Source organism: Jaculus jaculus, chromosome 11, assembly GCF_020740685.1.
Source record: "Jaculus jaculus isolate mJacJac1 chromosome 11, mJacJac1.mat.Y.cur, whole genome shotgun sequence".
Lineage (NCBI taxonomy): Eukaryota > Metazoa > Chordata > Mammalia > Rodentia > Dipodidae > Jaculus > Jaculus jaculus.
The window spans coordinates 110,119,599-110,138,043 of NC_059112.1; the positions used below are offsets into that span (position 1 = coordinate 110,119,599).

The 18,445-nt window shown below is 56.8% G+C and overlaps 4 protein-coding genes across 4 annotated transcripts; 2 read left to right on the forward strand and 2 right to left on the reverse strand.

Moving 5' to 3' along the window:
• The first annotated feature begins 255 nt into the window (after positions 1-255).
• Positions 256-8,298, forward strand: Bicdl2 (BICD family like cargo adaptor 2). Its single transcript, XM_045130348.1, has 10 exons — positions 256-293; positions 1,523-1,818; positions 4,811-5,026; positions 5,164-5,280; positions 5,357-5,503; positions 6,707-6,898; positions 6,979-7,125; positions 7,439-7,569; positions 7,800-7,920; positions 7,993-8,298. Exons 2-10 carry the CDS (start codon positions 1,537-1,539, stop codon positions 8,152-8,154), a joined length of 1,515 nt encoding a protein of 504 aa, XP_044986283.1. The 5' UTR covers positions 256-293; positions 1,523-1,536; the 3' UTR covers positions 8,155-8,298.
• Positions 8,299-8,464: 166 nt separating this feature from the next.
• Positions 8,465-13,006, reverse strand: Thoc6 (THO complex 6). The gene is made up of 13 exons (XM_004652208.2): positions 12,680-13,006; positions 10,792-10,907; positions 10,645-10,709; positions 10,462-10,565; positions 10,330-10,367; positions 10,198-10,246; positions 10,023-10,094; positions 9,836-9,938; positions 9,465-9,514; positions 9,324-9,386; positions 9,125-9,235; positions 8,914-9,048; positions 8,465-8,833 (listed from the first exon to the last, which is right to left on the reverse strand). Exons 1-13 carry the CDS (start codon positions 12,716-12,718, stop codon positions 8,753-8,755), a joined length of 1,026 nt encoding a protein of 341 aa, XP_004652265.1. The 5' UTR covers positions 12,719-13,006; the 3' UTR covers positions 8,465-8,752.
• Hcfc1r1 (host cell factor C1 regulator 1) lies at positions 12,762-14,299 on the forward strand. Its single transcript, XM_004652207.2, has 3 exons — positions 12,762-13,187; positions 13,645-13,773; positions 13,985-14,299. Exons 1-3 carry the CDS (start codon positions 13,093-13,095, stop codon positions 14,118-14,120), a joined length of 360 nt encoding a protein of 119 aa, XP_004652264.1. The 5' UTR covers positions 12,762-13,092; the 3' UTR covers positions 14,121-14,299.
• Positions 14,300-14,520: 221 nt separating this feature from the next.
• On the reverse strand, positions 14,521-16,440 carry Tnfrsf12a (TNF receptor superfamily member 12A). The gene is made up of 4 exons (XM_004652007.2): positions 16,347-16,440; positions 15,555-15,659; positions 15,199-15,333; positions 14,521-15,110 (listed from the first exon to the last, which is right to left on the reverse strand). Exons 1-4 carry the CDS (start codon positions 16,438-16,440, stop codon positions 15,055-15,057), a joined length of 390 nt encoding a protein of 129 aa, XP_004652064.2. The 3' UTR covers positions 14,521-15,054.
• Between the last annotated feature and the right edge of the window lie 2,005 nt (positions 16,441-18,445).

Below are 18,445 nucleotides of genomic sequence, written 5' to 3' on the forward strand. Positions count from 1 at the left end.
GTATTTAGCCGAGTGCTTAACTAGTTGGCATCGTTAATAGTGTCCTATCCCCCAGGATAGTCATGAGAAAGGAGTTGATTTATATACATATCAGCCTATAGTCTGCACACAGCAGGTGCTCAGCGCTCCTGGTGGAAGCAGGGACTGTCCATTGGCGGCGCTTGGCCATTCCCGCCGCCAGGGGGCGCAGCGGCCCCTCCCTCCCACTCACCTGTGCGGGCCGTGCACCTGGCGCCGCCTCCGGAAGAGGGGAGCGCGGCTCGGGGACCTGGAGGGAATCCCGGCGGCGGCGGGTGAGGACCTAGGGGGCGCCGGGGGTTGGAACCCTACCTCTCCTCTGTCCAGGAGCGAGAGCGGGAAGGGCTGGGTTAGCGGAGGATGAGGGGGGCCCCAGGAGACCGGGAGGGCGGGGGGAACCCCAGGGAAGCCGGGACACCGGCAGTAAGGAAAGAGGTGTCTGGGGGGTCGGACGCCCGGGGCTGGGGTCGGAGGACCCCTGGGTGCGGCCCTGGGGCTGCTGAGCTGGGACTTGCGCGGCATCTGGCTGGGGTTTGCGCGCAGGGCTCCGCTTCACACCTGGAGGTGGACGACAGGTGCACGTTCCGGGCGTGTGGGGATGGGGACCTTGCGATTGGCGTGGGGAAGTCCGGGTCTCCTGCGTTCCTCCTGAGTCCCTAAACCCCTCCAGATCTGGGCGGCCTTCGGAAGCGCGAGGCTGCCATCCCCAGGGGCGGGCCGGGAAGTAAACAGAAACCAGGGGTGGCGGCGGAGCTGGCCGGTACAACCTGTTACCTCGCCCTGCCCTGGGCCTGACTCCAGGACCCTGGGAAACTGGGGGGTCTAAGGGCCAGGGCTCCTGAGTCCGGAGAGCTGGGGGCAGCAATGCCTGGGTCTTGCAATCCAGGTGGGAGGGACAGTGGGGGTGGGGAATCAGGCCTGGAGAGGCAAGTCTGAGACACCTATGCTCGACCAAATAGAGGGAGGGCTGGGGTGTGGGCAGGCAGGGGCTAGGCAGCTGGGTGTCTGAAAGGCGCAGGGGCCAGGGGCTGGACTCCTGGGGCAAAGGGGTATGGACACCTAGGTTCCCAGGGGCGAGAGCCGTGCCTTCTTGGGAAAAGGAGTTAATTTCATTCTTGCCTGTGGATCCAGGGGGTCTTTGGTGTCCAGATGGTGAGGGCAGTGGTAGCTAGCTCACTCTGAGAAGGGGGTCAGGGACTGCGGGGGGGGGGGGAAGGGGGAAGGAGGGAGAGGGAGGCGGGACAGGCCTGAGTGCCAAAGACAGGCGTCCTCAAGGCAGAGTGTAGCTGAGGCAGAAGGTAAAGTGATTGATTCCTTCTGTTTCCTGCCTCAGTCTACCCTGGGGACATTAACGGAGCTGAATATCCAACATAGATCATTAACCCCTGGTGGACCAGGAAGGCTCCGGCTTCAGGATTAGGAGGAGGCCCAGGGGTTGGCCAGCAGGGGGTGAGCCCAGAGGCCGCTGAGCAGTGATTTGTCCTGCAATGACCTGTCTCCACAGATGCTGCCAGTACCATGACCTCCCCGGGTGGGTCAAGCTTTGCCCCTGGAATGCTCTCAGGGGGCACCTCCCCCAGCGGTGATGAGGGCTTCTTTCCCTTTGTGCTGGAGCGGCGGGACTCATTTCTGGGAGGGGGCCCAGGGCCCCAGGAGCCCGAGGACCTGGCTCTGCAGCTGCAGCAGAAGGAGAAGGACCTGCTGTTGGCAGCAGAACTTGGCAAGATGCTTCTGGAGCGCAACGAGGAGCTGCGACGGCAGCTGGAGACGCTGAGTGCCCAGCACTCGGAGCACGAGGAAGTGAGCTGGCTGCTGGGAGAGGTGGACCTAGGGTGGACAGGGCTGGCAGCCAGACAAGGAGAGGAGAGAAGAACATGGGACAAGCGTATGGCCTGCAGGAGGTGGGGGGGGGGGGTGGTAGAGATGCTTGTGGAATTGTTTGGGGCCAGAGAAGATACAAGCCTGTAATCCCAACACACTGGAGACTGAGGCAGAGTTCAAGACATCCCTGGGCTACACAGTGAGGCCTTATTTAAAGAAAAAAAGGGGGGGACTGGGAATGTAGCTCAGTTGGGAGAGGGCTTGCTTAGTATGCATAAAGCCCTGCATACAATCCCCAGAACCATATAAAACTGAGTGTGGTGGTACACGCTTGTAATCCCAACATTTAGTGGGGGGGAGGAAAGAGGAACAGAGGAGGTTCAAGGTCGTCCTCAGCCAGCTGGTGTTACATCACACCCAAGGATGGAGAGAAGGAAAGAGAAAGAAAAAGGGAAGGAGAGAGGGAAGAAAAAGAAAACAAGAATTCTGGAATGAAGGTATAGCTTAGAAGTAAAACATTTGTGTAGCGTTTGCAATGTCCTGGGTTTAGTTTCCAGCATTGAAATAAATAAGTAAATACTCTGAGCAAAAGTGAAGACCTAGGTTCAGACCCCTGCCTGGCTGCGTGAACCCGGGCAAGCTAAAGGCCCTCTCTGGCTCTGTGTCATTGACAGTGTAGTATAGTGCCAGCCAACAGACACTGGGAGTCTCTCCCCGCCTGAGTGCTCGCTCGCCAGGTATTATCCGCAGTCATTTTTGCCCAGCCTTATGGAGGAAGATCAGTTCTTCCCTGTGCCCAGGATGTGGTCAGCCCCTCTCTCACTGGAACTCACCCACACTGTTGGCTTCATGCCTGCTCTGAGCTGATCTTCCCTCCCCCCCCCACACACACACAGACACACCAGGCTACCTACAGGCGTCTGACCTGCCTGGTTGTCTGTGCCCTGGCTCTCCACTCCTGCAAGCTTGTGGAGTATTCCACACCAGGGTCACAGTCCATTATCTCCTCTTCCTCTCTATGCTGGTGACAGCCCTTGCATCTCTGCCTTGGACTCTGCAGCACCCCTCCCCTCCCACTGGACTCTGGGGCCCTGGAGCCAGTGAACTTCAAATACTATAATCAGATCATTTTACTCTTGGCCCACCAGCTCTGCAGGGCTCCCATCACAGTGAGAATGAAACTGAAATTCCTCACCATGGCTTAAAAATCCCCAGAGCCATCAGTCACCCACAGTGTCACAGACATGAGAGCCCTGTCCTCCGATAGGACCTTTTTCAGTTCCTCGAGTGACTCAGGCCTGCACCCTCAAGGCATTTGCTCTTGCTGCTCTTTTTCTTTCTTTCACTTTTTTTTTTTTTTTTTTTGGAGTGGGGGGAGGCAGGGTTTTCTATGCAGCCCAATCTGGCTTCTAACTCTGCAAACTCAGCCTTCTGAGGAGTCCAAGCATGCACTACCATACCCAGCTTGCATTGGATGTTCCTTCACGCAGCCGTCTTTTTGGTGGGCTCCCCTTGCCCAGTAGAACTCCACCGTGAAGGAGCCCCCGCTTCCCGCCTTCACTCTTCCTCATTTCCCCTGGGCTTCTCCACAGCCCTGTCTGTCCCTCTGCAATTGCTTGATTCAGACACGTGTGCTGTGTCCCTGTGGCCCTTTGGATTCTAAACTCTTATGGCAGTGAATTTAGCGGCTCTTCCTTAACCCTTGATAGCCAGATCTCAGAACAGGAGCTCCGAAAATATTGGATGGAGTGGATATAGGAAATAAAGTAGGGAAGGATGAGGCTTGAAGATATTAAAGACACTTTATTATTAAAACTTTTTTTTTTCCAAGGTAGGGTCTCGCTCGAGCTCAGGCTGACCTGGAATTCACTATGTGGTCTCAGGGTGGCCTCAAATTCACTTCTGCCTCCCAAATGCTGGGATTAAAGGCTTGTTACAAATTCTTGTCCAGACTTCAGTGGCAGCAGAACCAAACACCAGCAAGACAATGGGACCCTAAACATGTCCGGGCTGCCACCTACCCTTGATAGTTGGGAGAGAGTTTAGTTGCCTGGATTACCATCTCTGCACGACTTGATTATCATTTGTCTTGACAAAGCCTTTAACCTCTCTGAGCCTGTTGATCTGAGGATGTTGAAGTATCGCCCTCTAGTGGATTAAACAAAGTAACACAGGTAGAGCCCAGGCTGAGCACCTGACAGGAACACCTGCTAACAATTTTATCGTCCATGGTGAGCGTCACCTAGCCAGGCCTTGCCTGCTTTGAGGCCCAGAGAGAGTAGCCCCCAGACTTGTCTGTCTTCCCATGCTGGGCACCTGGGTGTGTCAAGCGCGTCCCATCGCTGGTCTGACAGGTTCAGGGGAGGGCAAGGAGAGGGGTGGGGACAGGGCAGGACAACCCAGGATTAATTACAGGGAGCTGGGGAGCGGGGCTGGACCAGGCTGGCCTACAAAGACCCTAGAACACAGCTGTGTGCGAGACCATGGGCCGAGGGTTAAATTCTACCAGACTCAGGCGCCAAAAAAGGCGCTTGAGACCTCGGGTGCAGAAGCCCAGGCGGCAGCCAGAGGTGAGTTAGCATGGGGCCAATGCCACCCCTGCCCAGGGTCAGTCCTCTTGTTTGGCCTGGAATATTTTTACTGCTTTCTCTGTCCCCCTTCCTGACTCTCCTCTCTTGTTTTCATGTCTGCCTGGGACAGACTGCCCCTGCTCCCAGATGCTCTGGGTATCTGTCCCTCCATCCTGGTCTTTGGGTTTGTTCCAATCTTTTTGTTTTGTTTTTTGAGGTAGGGTCTCTCTCTAGCTCAGGCTGACTTGGAATTCACTATGTAGTCTTAGGGTGGCCTCAAACTCACAGCGATCCTCCTATCTCTGCCTCCCGAGTGCTGGGATTAAAGGCATGTGCCACCACGCCCGGCTTGGGTTTGTTCCAATCTTCGGTCCAATACCTGCCACTGCCTCTCTCCACAGAGGCTTCAGCAAGAGAATCATGAGCTCCGCAGGGGCCTGGCAGCCCGGGGTGCTGAGTGGGAGGCCAGAGCCGTGGAGCTAGAGGGGGACGTGGAGGCTCTTCGAGCCCAGCTGGGGGAACAGCGCTCGGAACAGCAGGACAGCGGGCGAGAGCGTGCGCGGGCCCTCAGTGAACTCAGCGAGCAAAACCTCCGGCTCAGTCAGCAGCTGGCCCAGGTGGGATAGCCCTGGTCCCTGGAGAGGTGGGGACTGACACATGGGTCCTCACTGGGGGACACACCTGGGAGTGCATTGGTTTAGTGTTGAGGCTGGGGGGCAGCAGAAGCCCCCAACTGCCCGCTTCTCCACCCCAGGCCTCGCGGACTGAACAGGAACTTCAGCAAGAGCTGGATACCGTTCGAGGGCAGTGCCAGTCCCAGGCCCTGGCTGGGGCAGAGCTGAGGGCCAGGCTGGAGAGTCTGCAGGCTGAGGTGACCCGTCTGATCTAGAAAGGCCGGGCTGGGCCCTGTACCCCCTCCCTGCATGTTAACTGACACTTGCCCTCAGAACCAGATGCTGCAGAGTCGCCGGCAGGATCTGGAGGCCCAGATCCGCGGCCTTCGAGAGGAGGTGGACAAGGGCCAGGGCAGGCTGCGGACCACCCACGAGGAGCTGCTGCTGCTTCGCAGAGAGAAGAAGGAGCATACGCTGGAGGTGATCTTTGGATGGAGGAGGGAGGCCCTTGACTGTAGCCCCAGAACTTTCTGGGAGATGTGGCTAAACATAGAGCACTTGGCGTCAAGCGGCTGAGCCACAAAAGCATGGGCATTAGCCTGAGGACAAGTGGGAGCCAAGCAAGGTTGTTGAGCAGGAGTGGTGTGCTGTTAAAATGCATCAGGGGGCTGGAGAGATGGCTTGGTGGCTAAGGTGCTTGCCTGCAAAGCCTAAGGACCCGGGTTCAATTCCCCAGGACTCACGTAAGCCAGATGCACAAGGTAGTGTATGCATCTGGAGTTTGTTTGCAGCAGCTAGAGGTCCTAGCATGCCCATTCTCTCTCTCATAAATAAAAATATATATATAATATATATTTTTAAAAAAGTAAGCCAGGCATGGTGGCGCACGCCTTTAATCCCAGCACTCAGGAGGCAGAGGTAGGAGGATCGCTGTGAGTTGGAGGCCACCCCGAGATTACACAGTGAATTCCAGGTCAGCCTAGGCTAAAGTGAGACCCTACCTGGAAAAAAACAAAAAAATAAATAAAATTAAATAAAAATAAAAATAAATGCATCAGAGCCTGGCTACCGGGAGCCCAAGGAGGGGACTAAGTTCAGGAGGCCCAGATAAGAAACGCCTGGCACCTGGCCAGGAGTAGGTGGGTGAACACTGAGAAAGCACAGGGGAGTTGTGAAGGGCAGACACTCTGAGCTCAGTTGGCTTGCCTTCTTTTTCTTCTTTTTTTTCTAACGTTTAGAGAGATTTTATTAGATTAAGAGAAGCGATTATGAAGAGGCCCTGTCCATGAGAAGCCAGGAGGGGGGTAAAGCCTCCTTCCCCCCTCGCTTCTTACCCCTTGTGTTCCTGCTATTATGGGGTGCAGTCTTAGCTTCCCCATCTGCGAGGCGTGCCCGTAACGAGACACCTCAAAGGGCTGTGGCGAGGGAGTGAGGCTCGGAAGGATCAATAAACTTGAAGATCAAAGCAGGGGAAGGGACTGCTCTGACCCAGCCACCTGACGGGGCGGGGCCCGGGGCGGGTGATGCTTGGCGCGCCCGGCTCTTTATAGGTGCGGGCAGAACACACCCGAGACCCAGGAGAGGTAGCAGGCCTGGCGCACCGGACTGCCCGGCGCCCGGCTGTCTCCTGTGGGCGTCGCTGGGCGCGGGCGCCCGGCTGACTGCTGGTCATGACCTCCGCAGCTGGAGCGCGCGCGCTTCGAGGCCGCCGAGGCCCTGGGCGCACTGCAGAGGCTGCGGCGGCACGTCTCGGAGCTGGAGGAGGAGTCGCGGCTCCAAGACGCCGACGTTTCGGGTGCCTCTCTGCAGTTGGAGATCGCCCACAGCCTCGATGGTGACCAAGACCACACCACCAATGGGTACCGAGACCCCCAGGTGAGCTCACAGCCCACCAGCCCCCTACCGAGTCACATCAGTGATCCTAAACAGCACTGATCGAAACCCTTGGCCCACAGACCATGTCCACAGAGACCCAAGAGGCGTCTAGCCCCCAGCCTTCACCCCAGGAGGAGAGCATGGAATCCCCCAAGAAGCGAGCATCCCTGAGCTCAGTGGAGATACTGGAGGAGAAAGCAGCGGAGGTGGCCAGGCTGCGGGATGAGGTAGGGAGGGACGCTGGTCCTGGACTCACAGCCTCTAGCTGTCCAGTTCTTTCCCGTCTCCACAGCCCAGCCTGTTCCTGCAATTCCCAGGTCAGCCAACTTGCAGCTGTGCTTCCGGAGCCTGTACCTCTGCGGGAAGGGTTCCCTCTCCCCGCATCTCTCCCGCAAGCTAATCCCGCCCCTGTCCCACCCCGCACCAGCCTGAGGACTCATGTCCGAGTCTTGAGGACTGGGCCCACAGTTGGCAGGCAGGGGCGGTCGGTCAGGGAGTAGGGTGCGCCCCAGCCACATGCAGCCCCTCCCCGCCTCGCAGATCACGCTGCAGCAGACCGAGCTGCAGACCCTGCGGGACGAGCTGCAAAGACAGAAGGAGCTGCGGGCGCAGGACGATCCGGGGGAGGCTCTGAGCAGCGCGCTGTCGGACCGGGACGAGGCTGTGACCAAGTAGGCCTCAGCATCGACCTCCGGGGCCTGGGGGGAGGGGGTGACAGGCCCCCAGGGTACTTCCGTCTTTCTGGACCCATCGATCGATTCCCGCCTCCATGCTATGGGTCATCATAATCCTCACACCACTTCATGAACTCAGACCTTAGCGTCGATGTGTGCGGACACTCCCTCGGGGTTCAGGAGCCCCCAGTGCCCGCGCACCCACTGTGCACCCCTCCCTCCGCTAGGGCCCTGGAACTGTCCCTGGAGCTCGGCCGCGTCTCCCTGGAGCGGGACTCTCTGTCCCGGGAGCTGATGCGCACCATCCGCCAGAAGGTGGCGCTGACGCAGGAGCTGGAGGCCTGGCAGGTGAGGGGGCGGGGCCTGCAGGTGAGGGGGCGGGGCTGGCACCTGACCCACCCTCCGACCCACCTCCCGCAGGATGATATGCAGGTGGTGATTGGGCAGCAGCTGCGATCCCAGCGCCAGAAGGAGCTGAATGAGGCCGCTGCAGCCCCACGCCGTGCCAAGACCCGGTTCTCGCTGCGCGTAGGCCCTGGTCCAACAGGGGGCTTTCTCAGTAACTTCTTCCGAAGGACCTGAGGGCTATACTGCCTCTGCCCACTCTGGGGTTCACATTCCTCTAATGACCAATGGAGCCGCAGGGGCCCGGATGTCTTCCAAGTGAGGCTGAAGGCCCTTCTGCCCCAGGAGGCTGGGCAGGGGCTCTTCGGGAGGAGGGGCCAGCTTTGGGGCAGGGACCTGGATGGGTGGTGGGGGCAGAGCTATTTTTCTAATCTATACAGGTCTAGTTTTCTAAGCACTGGGCCCCTGCCCAGACCCTGGGGATGGGTATTTATGTATAAAGATGGGACAGAGTAATATATAAATAAATCACTACCCCGACTTGGTGTCCATTCTTGGAAGTATGTATCAGAAAAACCTGAAACTTTATTTAAAAAACAAACAATAGAAGCTGGACATGGTCGCTCACACCTGTAATCTCAGCAGTCAGTCAGTTGAGGCGGGACTGCTTAAAGTTGGAGGTCAAGGTAGGTGGCACAGGGAGTTCCAGGCCAGCCTGGGCTACAGTGTGAAATACTGTCACAAAATGAAATAATAAAAAAATGTTTTTAAGAAAAAAAAAATGTAAAAAAGAAAAACAAGTACTTCTAAACCTTGAGAAGTCCAATGTTGAACATCAGAAGGACAGAGAAAAGGCTCGATAGCCCAAATTGGTGAAGACATCTACCCGGCAGCTGTTGCCAGCAGCAGTCAGGACCTGGAGGTGACAAGAGGGGTGTGGCTGACTGACCCAGCCCCCTAGGCCCCGGGGGATCTCATACCCTTGGCAAAACCCACCTTGCATTCCGGGGCTGCGGGCTGCTGATTGAGGCTGAGGCTGAGCAGGCCTGGAGAAGAGCCAGGCACTTGGGCCTTGAGCTCCCCACTCAGCTGCCACTGGTTGACACAGCAGCCCTGGCCAGCTGACAGAATCTGTGGACAACAGGGAGGAGGATCAGGGCTGGAGAGGAACACTGAGGAGGAGTGGCGGATTTGAAACAGGGCTCACCAGGTCCTGATAGAAGGTGACATGCTTCTGTGGTGCCCGCATGGGGAAGACAGTGGTGGGTGTGGAGGACCGGAGGTGCCAGAGGGTGAGGGCTGGGCCCCCTCCACAGACCTAGACCGAAAGGCAGGGAGTCCCCAATCACCGTGAGCCACATGCTAACGAGACCCCGGGCTGCCACCCCGCTCTCTGTCCGACTCACCATCCAGTCTGAGTCAGTGGCCAAGCATCCAATCCAGCGCCCATTGTGGGGCCTTGAGCATTCCTGCGACAAAGGAGGGGAGAGGTGAAGATAACAGGGAAAGGGGACGGTGGGGGACAAGGTTGGAGGTCATGTCCTCACCTCATGCTTATAGACTTCGATGGTCTGGACCTCTTTGGCTGTGCGGAGATCTGTGGGGGGAAAAGCCATGAGGGGGCTGGAGAGTGTTAACTGGGTAAGGGACTTGCTATACAATGTGAGACCCTGAGCCTGGATTCCCAGAACCTACGTAAAGCCAGAAGTGGTAGCACACTGGTATCTGTAATCCTAGTACACCTGTGGCCAGATGGGGGGCAGACAGGGCAATCCCCAGAGGCTTGCAGCTAGCCTGATGTATGTAGCAGTGAACAGAGACCCAGCCTCAAACAAGGCAGAGAGTGAACACGGATGCAGGGGGTGTCCTGTGACCTCCACGTGTCCCACGGCACATTCGGCCCCCGCCTCTCCCTTACCCCAGAGCCGCACAGTCCCGTCCTCGCCACCTGACAGCACCTCGGGGCTGCGTTCCCGAAGTGCCAGGCAATGGATGTAGTCTGTGTGGCCCTTGAGGGCCCGCTGCAGGGAGAGGGGCAGGGTTAGGATGCAAGGAGGAGGTCAGAGAGGTGTGCCATCCTCCGGCCCATGTCTGGCCTGGCTCACCGTGAAGGTCCCCGTTTCCAAATCCATGGAGTGCAGCTGACAGTCTCCCCCAGCCAGAACAAGGGCATTCTCCTACAGAGGGAGGCAGGGCAGGACTGAAGTCAATGTCAACTCAGTGAAGGGAGAGGGTGAAGGATCAGAGATTGGTCCAACATTGGTCACCAAGAGCTCAGACCTTAGGGATGAGCAGCAAGGCATTGATCTCGGGCACTTCCAAGCTGGTCCTGTGGGAAGGAAGGAAAGGGTCTGAATCACAGAGCTGGTGCCCTGACCTCACATGCCCTTCACCCACATGGTCTTGGCTCACCTGTATGGGGGCTGACGGCGCCACAGTTCCTTGCAGCCCTTTGTGGAGGAACACAACAGAAAACACTATGTGACCTCAAAGGCTCTGTGTGGGTGGGGGACACCAGACCTCCCCCAGCTCCAAACTTCATACCTTCTTCAGGACCTCTGCCCACAGCCAGCCTTTCACCTCCCCGTCCCCAGCACTGAGCAGATGGCGATCCGTGGAGACCATGCTGTAGACAGGCCCATCATGGGCTAAAGGGAAACACAGAACTTCAGCAAGCCCGCTGGATCCCTTAACCCCCCCGGGGCCAGATGCAACAGCTGTACCCACCTTGGAAGGTCACCACGGGTTTCTTACTTTCTTCTTTGGCTTCTGAACTCAAAGCGGCAGACAAGCTGAAGGAAGAGAGATGAGGGGGAGCCGGGGGGGCGGAAGGAGGACACATCAGTCATGAGTGGAAAGGGTCAGGGTGGGTACCTGAAGATGGCAATCTGTCCGTAATTGTTGCCAGCAGCCAGAAACTTCCCACAAGGCGAGACGCTCTGGGAGAAGACGGTCATGTGCAGCCGCTGTAGGGCCTGAAACACTTCTGCCTGTGGGGTGAGGACAACTCAGGAAAACTGGGACTGCCTCCCACAGGCTCCAGTTTGCCTCCCTGGCCCAGACTTCTCAGCCCTTTAGTGAGGTGTCTGCCCCCACAGGTACCTCCCCGTACATCCCAGGGTTCACCCCAGGGAGAAGACGAGGAAAGAAGGATTGAGGCATGATGTCTAGGAACCTTAAACAAGCACCGAGCCTCTCCTATCACTTTAAGGGTCAGATGGTGCTTACAGTAGATTCTGTTGAGTATCACAAGTAGGTAAACTAATGTATATTAGGGGCATGGTGGTGTACGCCTTTAATCCCAGCACTCAGGAGGCAGAGGTAGGAGGACTGCCATGAGTTTGAGGCCACCCTGAGACTACACAGTGAATTCCAGGTCAGCCTGAGCTAGAATTAGACCCTACCTCAAAAACAAAACAAAACAAAACGTTTTAGCCAGGCATGGTGGCACATGCCTTTAATTCCAACATTTGGGAGACAGAGAGGTAGGAGGATCGCTGTGAATTCAAGGCCAGCCTGGAACTAGTGTTCCAGTTCAGCCTGGGCTAGAGTGAGACACTATCTTGAAAAAACCAAAAAAATAAAAAAATAAAGGACTTTTGCAGCCAGTGTGGTGGTAAAGAAATGTACTCCCAACACTTGGGGTCAGAAGTTCAGTCTCCAGCATCTGTGCATGTGGTGCCCAGAGCACTCCCGTAGTCCCAGCACTCAAGGTAGAGGCCTCCCAATACAGTGAGTGCGGCCAGCCTGGAAAATGAGATCGTACTTACCACCCAAAGCCCTTGGTTCCATCCCAAGCACTTTGTGCAACTACGATGTGTTGGGCTTTCAAAATAAAAAAATACTGGGGCTGAAGAGATGGCCCAGCAGACGCTTGCCTGCAAAGCCTAAGGACCCAGGCTTGATTCCTCATTAACCACGTATGCCAGATGCATGGGGTGGTGCATGTGTCTGGAGTTTGTTTGCAGTGGAGGCCCTGGCACACCCATTCTTTGCTTCTCTCGCTCCTTACAAATAACTAAGAATATTTTTAAAATATTTATTTGTTGGGGGGGGTTGAGAGGAGAGAGAAGGAGAAATCAAGGGAGGGTATTGGCAGGCAAGGGCCTTTTGCCACTGCAACGCACTCCAGATGGACGCGTCACTTTGTGCATTTGGCTTTACGTGGTTCCTGGGAATTTGAACCTGGACTGGCATGCTTGGCAAGCAAGCATTTTTAAGCACTGAACAATCCCTTCAGCCCATGTCGGGCTTTCTTTTTAAGTGGCTTTAAGTAAAAGACACTTGGGAGGCAGAGGTATGAGGATCTCTGTGAGTTCAAGGCCACCTTGAGACTACATTGTAAATTCGAAGTCATCCTGGCTAGAGCGAAACCCTACCTCAAAAAAAAAAAAAAAAAAAAAAGCTGGGGGTTGTGGCGCATGCCTTTAATCCTAGCACTCTGGAGGCAGAGGCAGGAGGATCGCTGTGAGTTCAAGGCCACCCTGAGATGACATAGTGAATTCCAGGTCAGCCTGGGCTAGAATGAGACTGTACCTCGAAAAAAAAAGTTCCTCCACGGAAAAACGTATTGACATCTAAACCCTGCCCTCTGACTTCAATGCTAGGCCCCGAAGTTCTTCTTGATTACTTTTGGGGAGTCAGAGTCGGAGTCTCACAAACATCCCATGCACAGGAGGGATTCTGGAGCATTACTCGTCGACTGCATCAGAGCCAGGCCGACTACAAACCCCAGAAGGCACTGCGAGCACGCCCGACTCACCTGACCCAGGGGCGCGGCGAGCGGCGCAGCACGCTCCATCTTCAGAACTACAAGCCCCAGAGCGCTTCGCGCGGCCTCCGACTCCGGATGTATCGCACGCGTGGAGCTCTTCCCGTTGCGCCCACCAGCTCGGTACTGCCTGTCTGCCCTGCGCTAAGACGACAGCTACGTGCTGCCCCGTACCCCGGGAGCCCGGGAGAGCTCCTCGAAGGACCCCGACGCTAGGAAGCGGCGCCCGCGGATGTCCTCCCCCGCCGCGTTGACTCGATCCGCCTCGCAGCCTAGCGCCGTTGGCCTTCCGTGTCTGCGTAGACCCGCGCCGGAGGCCACGCCCCTCACGTACCGCCACGCCCCGAAGGCTCCGCCCCTGCTTCCTGGATCCCACCCCTCCATCTGCAGGACCCCGAATCCTAATGATCCTGCAACAGCCCCTGGAACGAAGCCCCCCAGGGCGAGCCCCGCATGACCCGCGGGCCACCTTGGGGGCGACTCGGGGCCTGGACGCCAGGTCTGTGTGGGGGTCCCTGGATGGGCCCGAGTAAGGGGCGGCGGGAGCTTTGGCTTGGGGAAGCCAGGGCTGCCGTGTAGGATCACCCTGGGTGAGTGCGACACACCTCGGGGGTTGAAATTGAGCCGAGGCGAGGAAATCAAGGTCAAGACTTTGAGGAAGGCTTTGGATGGCCTGGGAGAGGGAGAGGCTTAGGTAGCACTGAGACAGGAATGGCTGGGGGCCTCTGGCTCACGTGGGCAGATCCGCGGGAAGGGGCAAAGAGGGTGGGTGCACCTGGCTCTCCCCCATTTCCCCTCTCCGAGGAGCTATGCCCATGAGCACCTAGAGACACCTGAAGGAGGACTAGTGAGTTTGAGGGGCAGGCAGAGCCCCCAACAAGATGTCATCTCTGGTCTCCCATCAGGTGCCTCCCTTCTCAACAGCCCTGCCTGCCTTCCTCCCCATCTCTTTCCAGGGAACCTTTGCACAAGCAGTTCCCTTCCGAGGAGAATATGGCCACCCACTTCTCCCGACTCAGCCTACATAATGACCATCCTTACTGCAGCCCCCCCATGGCCTTACCCCCAGCCCTGCCGTCACTGAGGTAGGCACTTTCACTGGCAAGACCTTCTAGAGGATCACATGTGCTTCACGCAGCCACTCATGCTGTGTCTCATAATGCTATTTTTAGCATCTAAGCAACTTCTGTGCTCATTCCCATCTTTGGCTCCTGAGGACCTGGACCTGGTGGGAGGTGGCTCTGCCAGGCTAGCCTTCATTCAGCCCCATGTCTGTTGACTCGTTTCCTCTTCCAGAAGCCCTTGCTCAGAGCTGCTTCTCTGGCGCTACCCTGGAAGCCTGATCCCTGAGGCCCTCCGTCTGCTGAGGCTGGGAAATAGCGCCAGCGCCTACTACCCTGCACCCGCAGCCGCGGACGTCATGGAGCTCTGAACCCTGGCAGGCAGCGCCCCTCCCCACCCTCTCTCTTCTGCACCACCGAGCAGCAATCCTAGGAAAGGAAGAGTCATCCACGGAGGAAGACCCTGCGCTCCGGAGCACTGGAATGGGAGGGGCAGCAGCTTGGGAAGGGAAGTATCACCCCAGAAATGAATAAAGATTTCTGAGCAGTTGAAAGTTCGTCAGGCCTTTGGGGAGGGTGGGGTGCTAGATGCCGGAGGGGGGGTTCTCCCCAAAATCTTCCCTGGAAAACGGTGAAGGCAAGCCAGGTCCTGGCCGGCGGGGCTCCAGGCATTGAGAATGTGTGAGTCAGAGCCTCACCCCCGCCCCCATGTGGTGGTGGTTGACTGACTCACTCGCTCCCTCTAGTTCCAGGCAGTCAAGCTCCAATCCATTTAAAGTTAAAAAGTTAAAGATTCTTTTATTAATAAATTCTCCCTCCCCTTCAAAGTTTCTCCCCAAAATAAATACCTCCTCCCCTCACTTGGGGGATGAGGGGGGTCCTGTGTCTTAGGGCCAGCCCTCCCAGAGGGCCAGCCCCCTAGTGTTAAGATCAAGTCCCTGATCCCTCAGGCTGAAACCCGGTGGATTTGCGGTCCATTTGAATGGGTGGGACTTAGTGTAGTGTTGGCCCTTCAAGTCAGCCAGGCCTCCAGGACATCTGGGGGACCAAAGAGACCCCCCCCGCCTTGTGCAAACAATGCAATTTCTTAGTGAGTGTGAGCCAGCGCGAGGTTCCTTTTCTGTCCTGGAGCCAGAAACGGACACCTTGGAAGGCTCCCCTGAACGCTGGGCCCAGTCCTAAGGAGGTGATTCACCACCCCACCCCACCCGCTTTGTGGCTGGAGAAGCCTGGCTCGGGTTGTGTCTGGAAGGCTGGGCTGGCTCCAGAATGAACGAATGAACGAACGATGAGCGGGCACTCAAGTCACTGGATCAGCGCCACACCTGGGCAGCCCTCTCCACCAGTCTCCTCTATGGGGGCTGCATGAGAAGAGATGTGGTCGTCACGAGAGGGGACATGTGTAGAAATGATGTGGGGGGGGGAAGTGGGGTAAGAGAACGCACTTACTAGTAAACTTTTCTCTCCTGCGGCACCGTCTCCAGACCAGGAAACCAGAAATTAGTGCCAGCAATACGGCCAGGCACAGGACGCCCCCCAGGATGGGCCAAAGCCACCGGAAGTGGGCGGGAGGTGCAGCAGCGCCTAAGGGGCCGGGCTTCAATCAGACCTCGCCCTTGGGGCACACACCAGACTCGGTTCTTAAAAGTGGGTGTCAGAACTGTCCCACACGGTGGTCTCCGCTCTGATAGCTCCCCTTCCCCAGTCAAGTTACCATCTCGATCGACGGCGGGATCCGAAGCCTTCCACCCTCCTCCACTCAGCTACGCCGCCCCCCGCCCCGGGGTCCCCCGGCGCGCACTCACAGCCTAGGCAGAAGTCGCTGTGCGGTCGCGCGGGGCACGTCGCGCAGTCCATGCACTTGTCCAGGTCCGCGCTCCACGAGCTGCCGCTGGAGCAGGGGGCGGGGCCTGGGGAGGGGGCTGCGGGTCAGAGGCTGGGGTGGGGCACGGCTATTTCGGGGGCTTGAGGTCAGGGTCCGTCGGCTCGAATAACGTGAGTCACCGCGGTCCTCCCCTTCTCCCCCCCTCCGCATTCCTCACAGGTGACCGCACGGCCTGACCGGGACACGGCAGTGCGGGAGGGGGTGCACAGCGCGGGAGTTGGTGTATGTGGGGGGGGTGAGGTCCCCCCTCCCGCGCCAGCGGGTGACTCACTCCTGGGCACATGGCCCGACAGCGGTCCCTCCCCCCCCGCATAGCTGGGCACTGAAGTCACCGGATGGAAGGGGGCACCCCCACATGGTATAGAGGGCAAAGACCCTCGACACCCCTCGGCTGGGGACTGGGCGGACCCCTACAGATCAGACTGGGGGGGCGTGCCCTCTTGACCAGACCCAACATCCAGCCCTCAAGCTTATGCTCTCTGTACTTGCGGTTCGGACTTCTGAAACAGAAGACCCCACCCCGAATGGGACAGGTAGGGAAACTGAGTCTCAGAGTGCTTGGAGAGAAATGGAACCTTCCCCCTAAGAAGCACGGTTCTGAAAACCACTTAAGTGACCCCCCAGGTCCCCAAGTTACCCGCGGTCCGCCAGATACCCAAACCCAATCCCAGAACCTCAGGCCAAGTCTCCCCAGCTTCCGCGCCCCGGGTACCTGGCGCCTGCTCCCCAGCCGCGGCGCGCAGGAGCGCCAGCCCGAATCCCAGCACCAGGAGCCGCGGCGAAGGGCACCGACACACGCCGGCCATGGTGCGCGTCCCGCGGCGGCTACCGTCTGCTCGGGGCGCCGAGCCCGGGGGCCAAAAGTCAGGAGCGCGGCCCCGCCCCCGCCCCCGCCTTCCGGGGCGGAGCCACGGCCCCGTCCGCCCTCCGCGCGGCTCCGCCTGGCCTGCAGCCCGCGAAGTTCAATCGAACAGTCATTCTACAAACAGTCCCAGCGCGCGCTGCTCGGGAACGCCGCCCTGCCCCGTGCGTGCTCGCGTCCGCAGGACCAGCTCGGAGACAACGCTGGCACACATAATTGCATCAGTGCTTTTTCTTTGACTTTTTTCATATATGTATATAATGCTTGTATGTATAATATAAATATATATTTAATGTGATATATATTTTATACTGGACATGGAACCCAGTACCTTGCGCATACTAAGCACTCTACCACTGAGTTACCTGTTGGGAATCATTTAGTTAGTTTTGTTCGTTTGGTTTAAATTTTTGGAGAGTCTCACACTACTATATCCCAGATTGGCTTTAAATGTAAGCAATTCTTTTGCTTCAGTTTCCCAAGTTCTGGGGTTACAGATGGGTACCACCACGCCAGGCTTTTGTTGCTTTTTTTTTTTTTAAGGTTTTCTTTGTTTTTAGTTTTTTCAAGGTAGGGTTTCACACTAGCCCAAGCTGGCCTGGAATTCACTATGTATGTAGTCTCAGAGTGGCCTCGAACTTACGGCTATCCTCCTACCTCTGCCTCCGAAGTGCTTGGATTAAAGGCGTGCATCACCACACCTTGCTGTTGTTGGCTTTTTTTTGGGGGGGGGTTGTTATTTGGGCTTTGGATTTTTTTAATTTACTTATTTGAAAAAGAGAGAGAGAAGAGAGAATGGGCGTGCCAGGGCCTCGAAACACTCACTGTAAATGAACTCCAGATACATGTGCCACCATATGCATCTGGCTAATGTGGGTTCTGGGGAATCAAACCTGAGTCCTTAGGCTTCGCAGGCAAGAGCCTTAACCGCTAAGCCACATCTGCAACCCCATGGATTTTTTTTTTTTTTTTACTTTTTTGAGGCAGAGTCTCACTTTAGCCCAGGCTAACCTGGAGCTCACTCTGTGGCAGAGGCTGCCCCTCGAACTCATGACAATCCTCTACTTGAGCCTCCCTAGTGCTGGAACTAAAGGTGTGAGCCACCACTTCTGTTTGACAATTTATATGCATATATTTTAATTTTAATTTTATTTATTTATTTTGGTTTTTCGAGGTAGGGTCTTGCTCTAGCCCAGGCTGACCTGGAATTCACAATGAAGGCTCAGGGTGGCCTTGAACTCACAGAGATCCTCCTACCTCTGCCTCCCGAGTGCTGGGATTACAGGCATGCGCCACCACGCCCGGCTTAATTTTATTTATTTTTTATTTATTTATTTTTGGTTTTTCAAGGCAGGGTCTTGCTTTAGCCCAGGCTGACCCGGAATTCACTCGGTAGTCTCAGAGTGGACTTGAACTCATGGCAACCCTCCTACCTCTGCCTCCCAGGTGCTGGGATTAAAGGCGTGCGCCACCACGCCTGGCAATTTGCACACCCCCCCCCCCTCCGTGTTTTTTAAGCAAGATCTTTAGTCCTGGCTGTCCTATACTCACTATGTGAAACAGGCTGGCCTTGAACTCCTGCTTCAGCCACAGCGCCCGGATTTTGTTTGCTTTTTGAAACAGGGTCTTGCTATGTGGCCCAGTCCTGTCTATTCTCCTGCCTCAGCCTCTCGAGTAGTTGCTATTTACAGGCATGAGCTATGCAATTTTCTTAAGGGACTTAGGGGTATAACAATATAAAAATAATCTGCTGCTACTTTCGGTCCTAACATACCAAGTTGCAGGCTTATCTCCGTTTTTGCACAGTAGGAAACTGAGGCTCGGAAAGCTCTGGGGAAGCCCCAGAGGCAGCGCTAGGAGAACCGGTGTCCGTCCCTGAGATGGCTGCAGGTGCGCCGCACCTGTGGGAGACTCCCCGCCTCCGGGACCAGGCTGGGATGCGCGTGTCC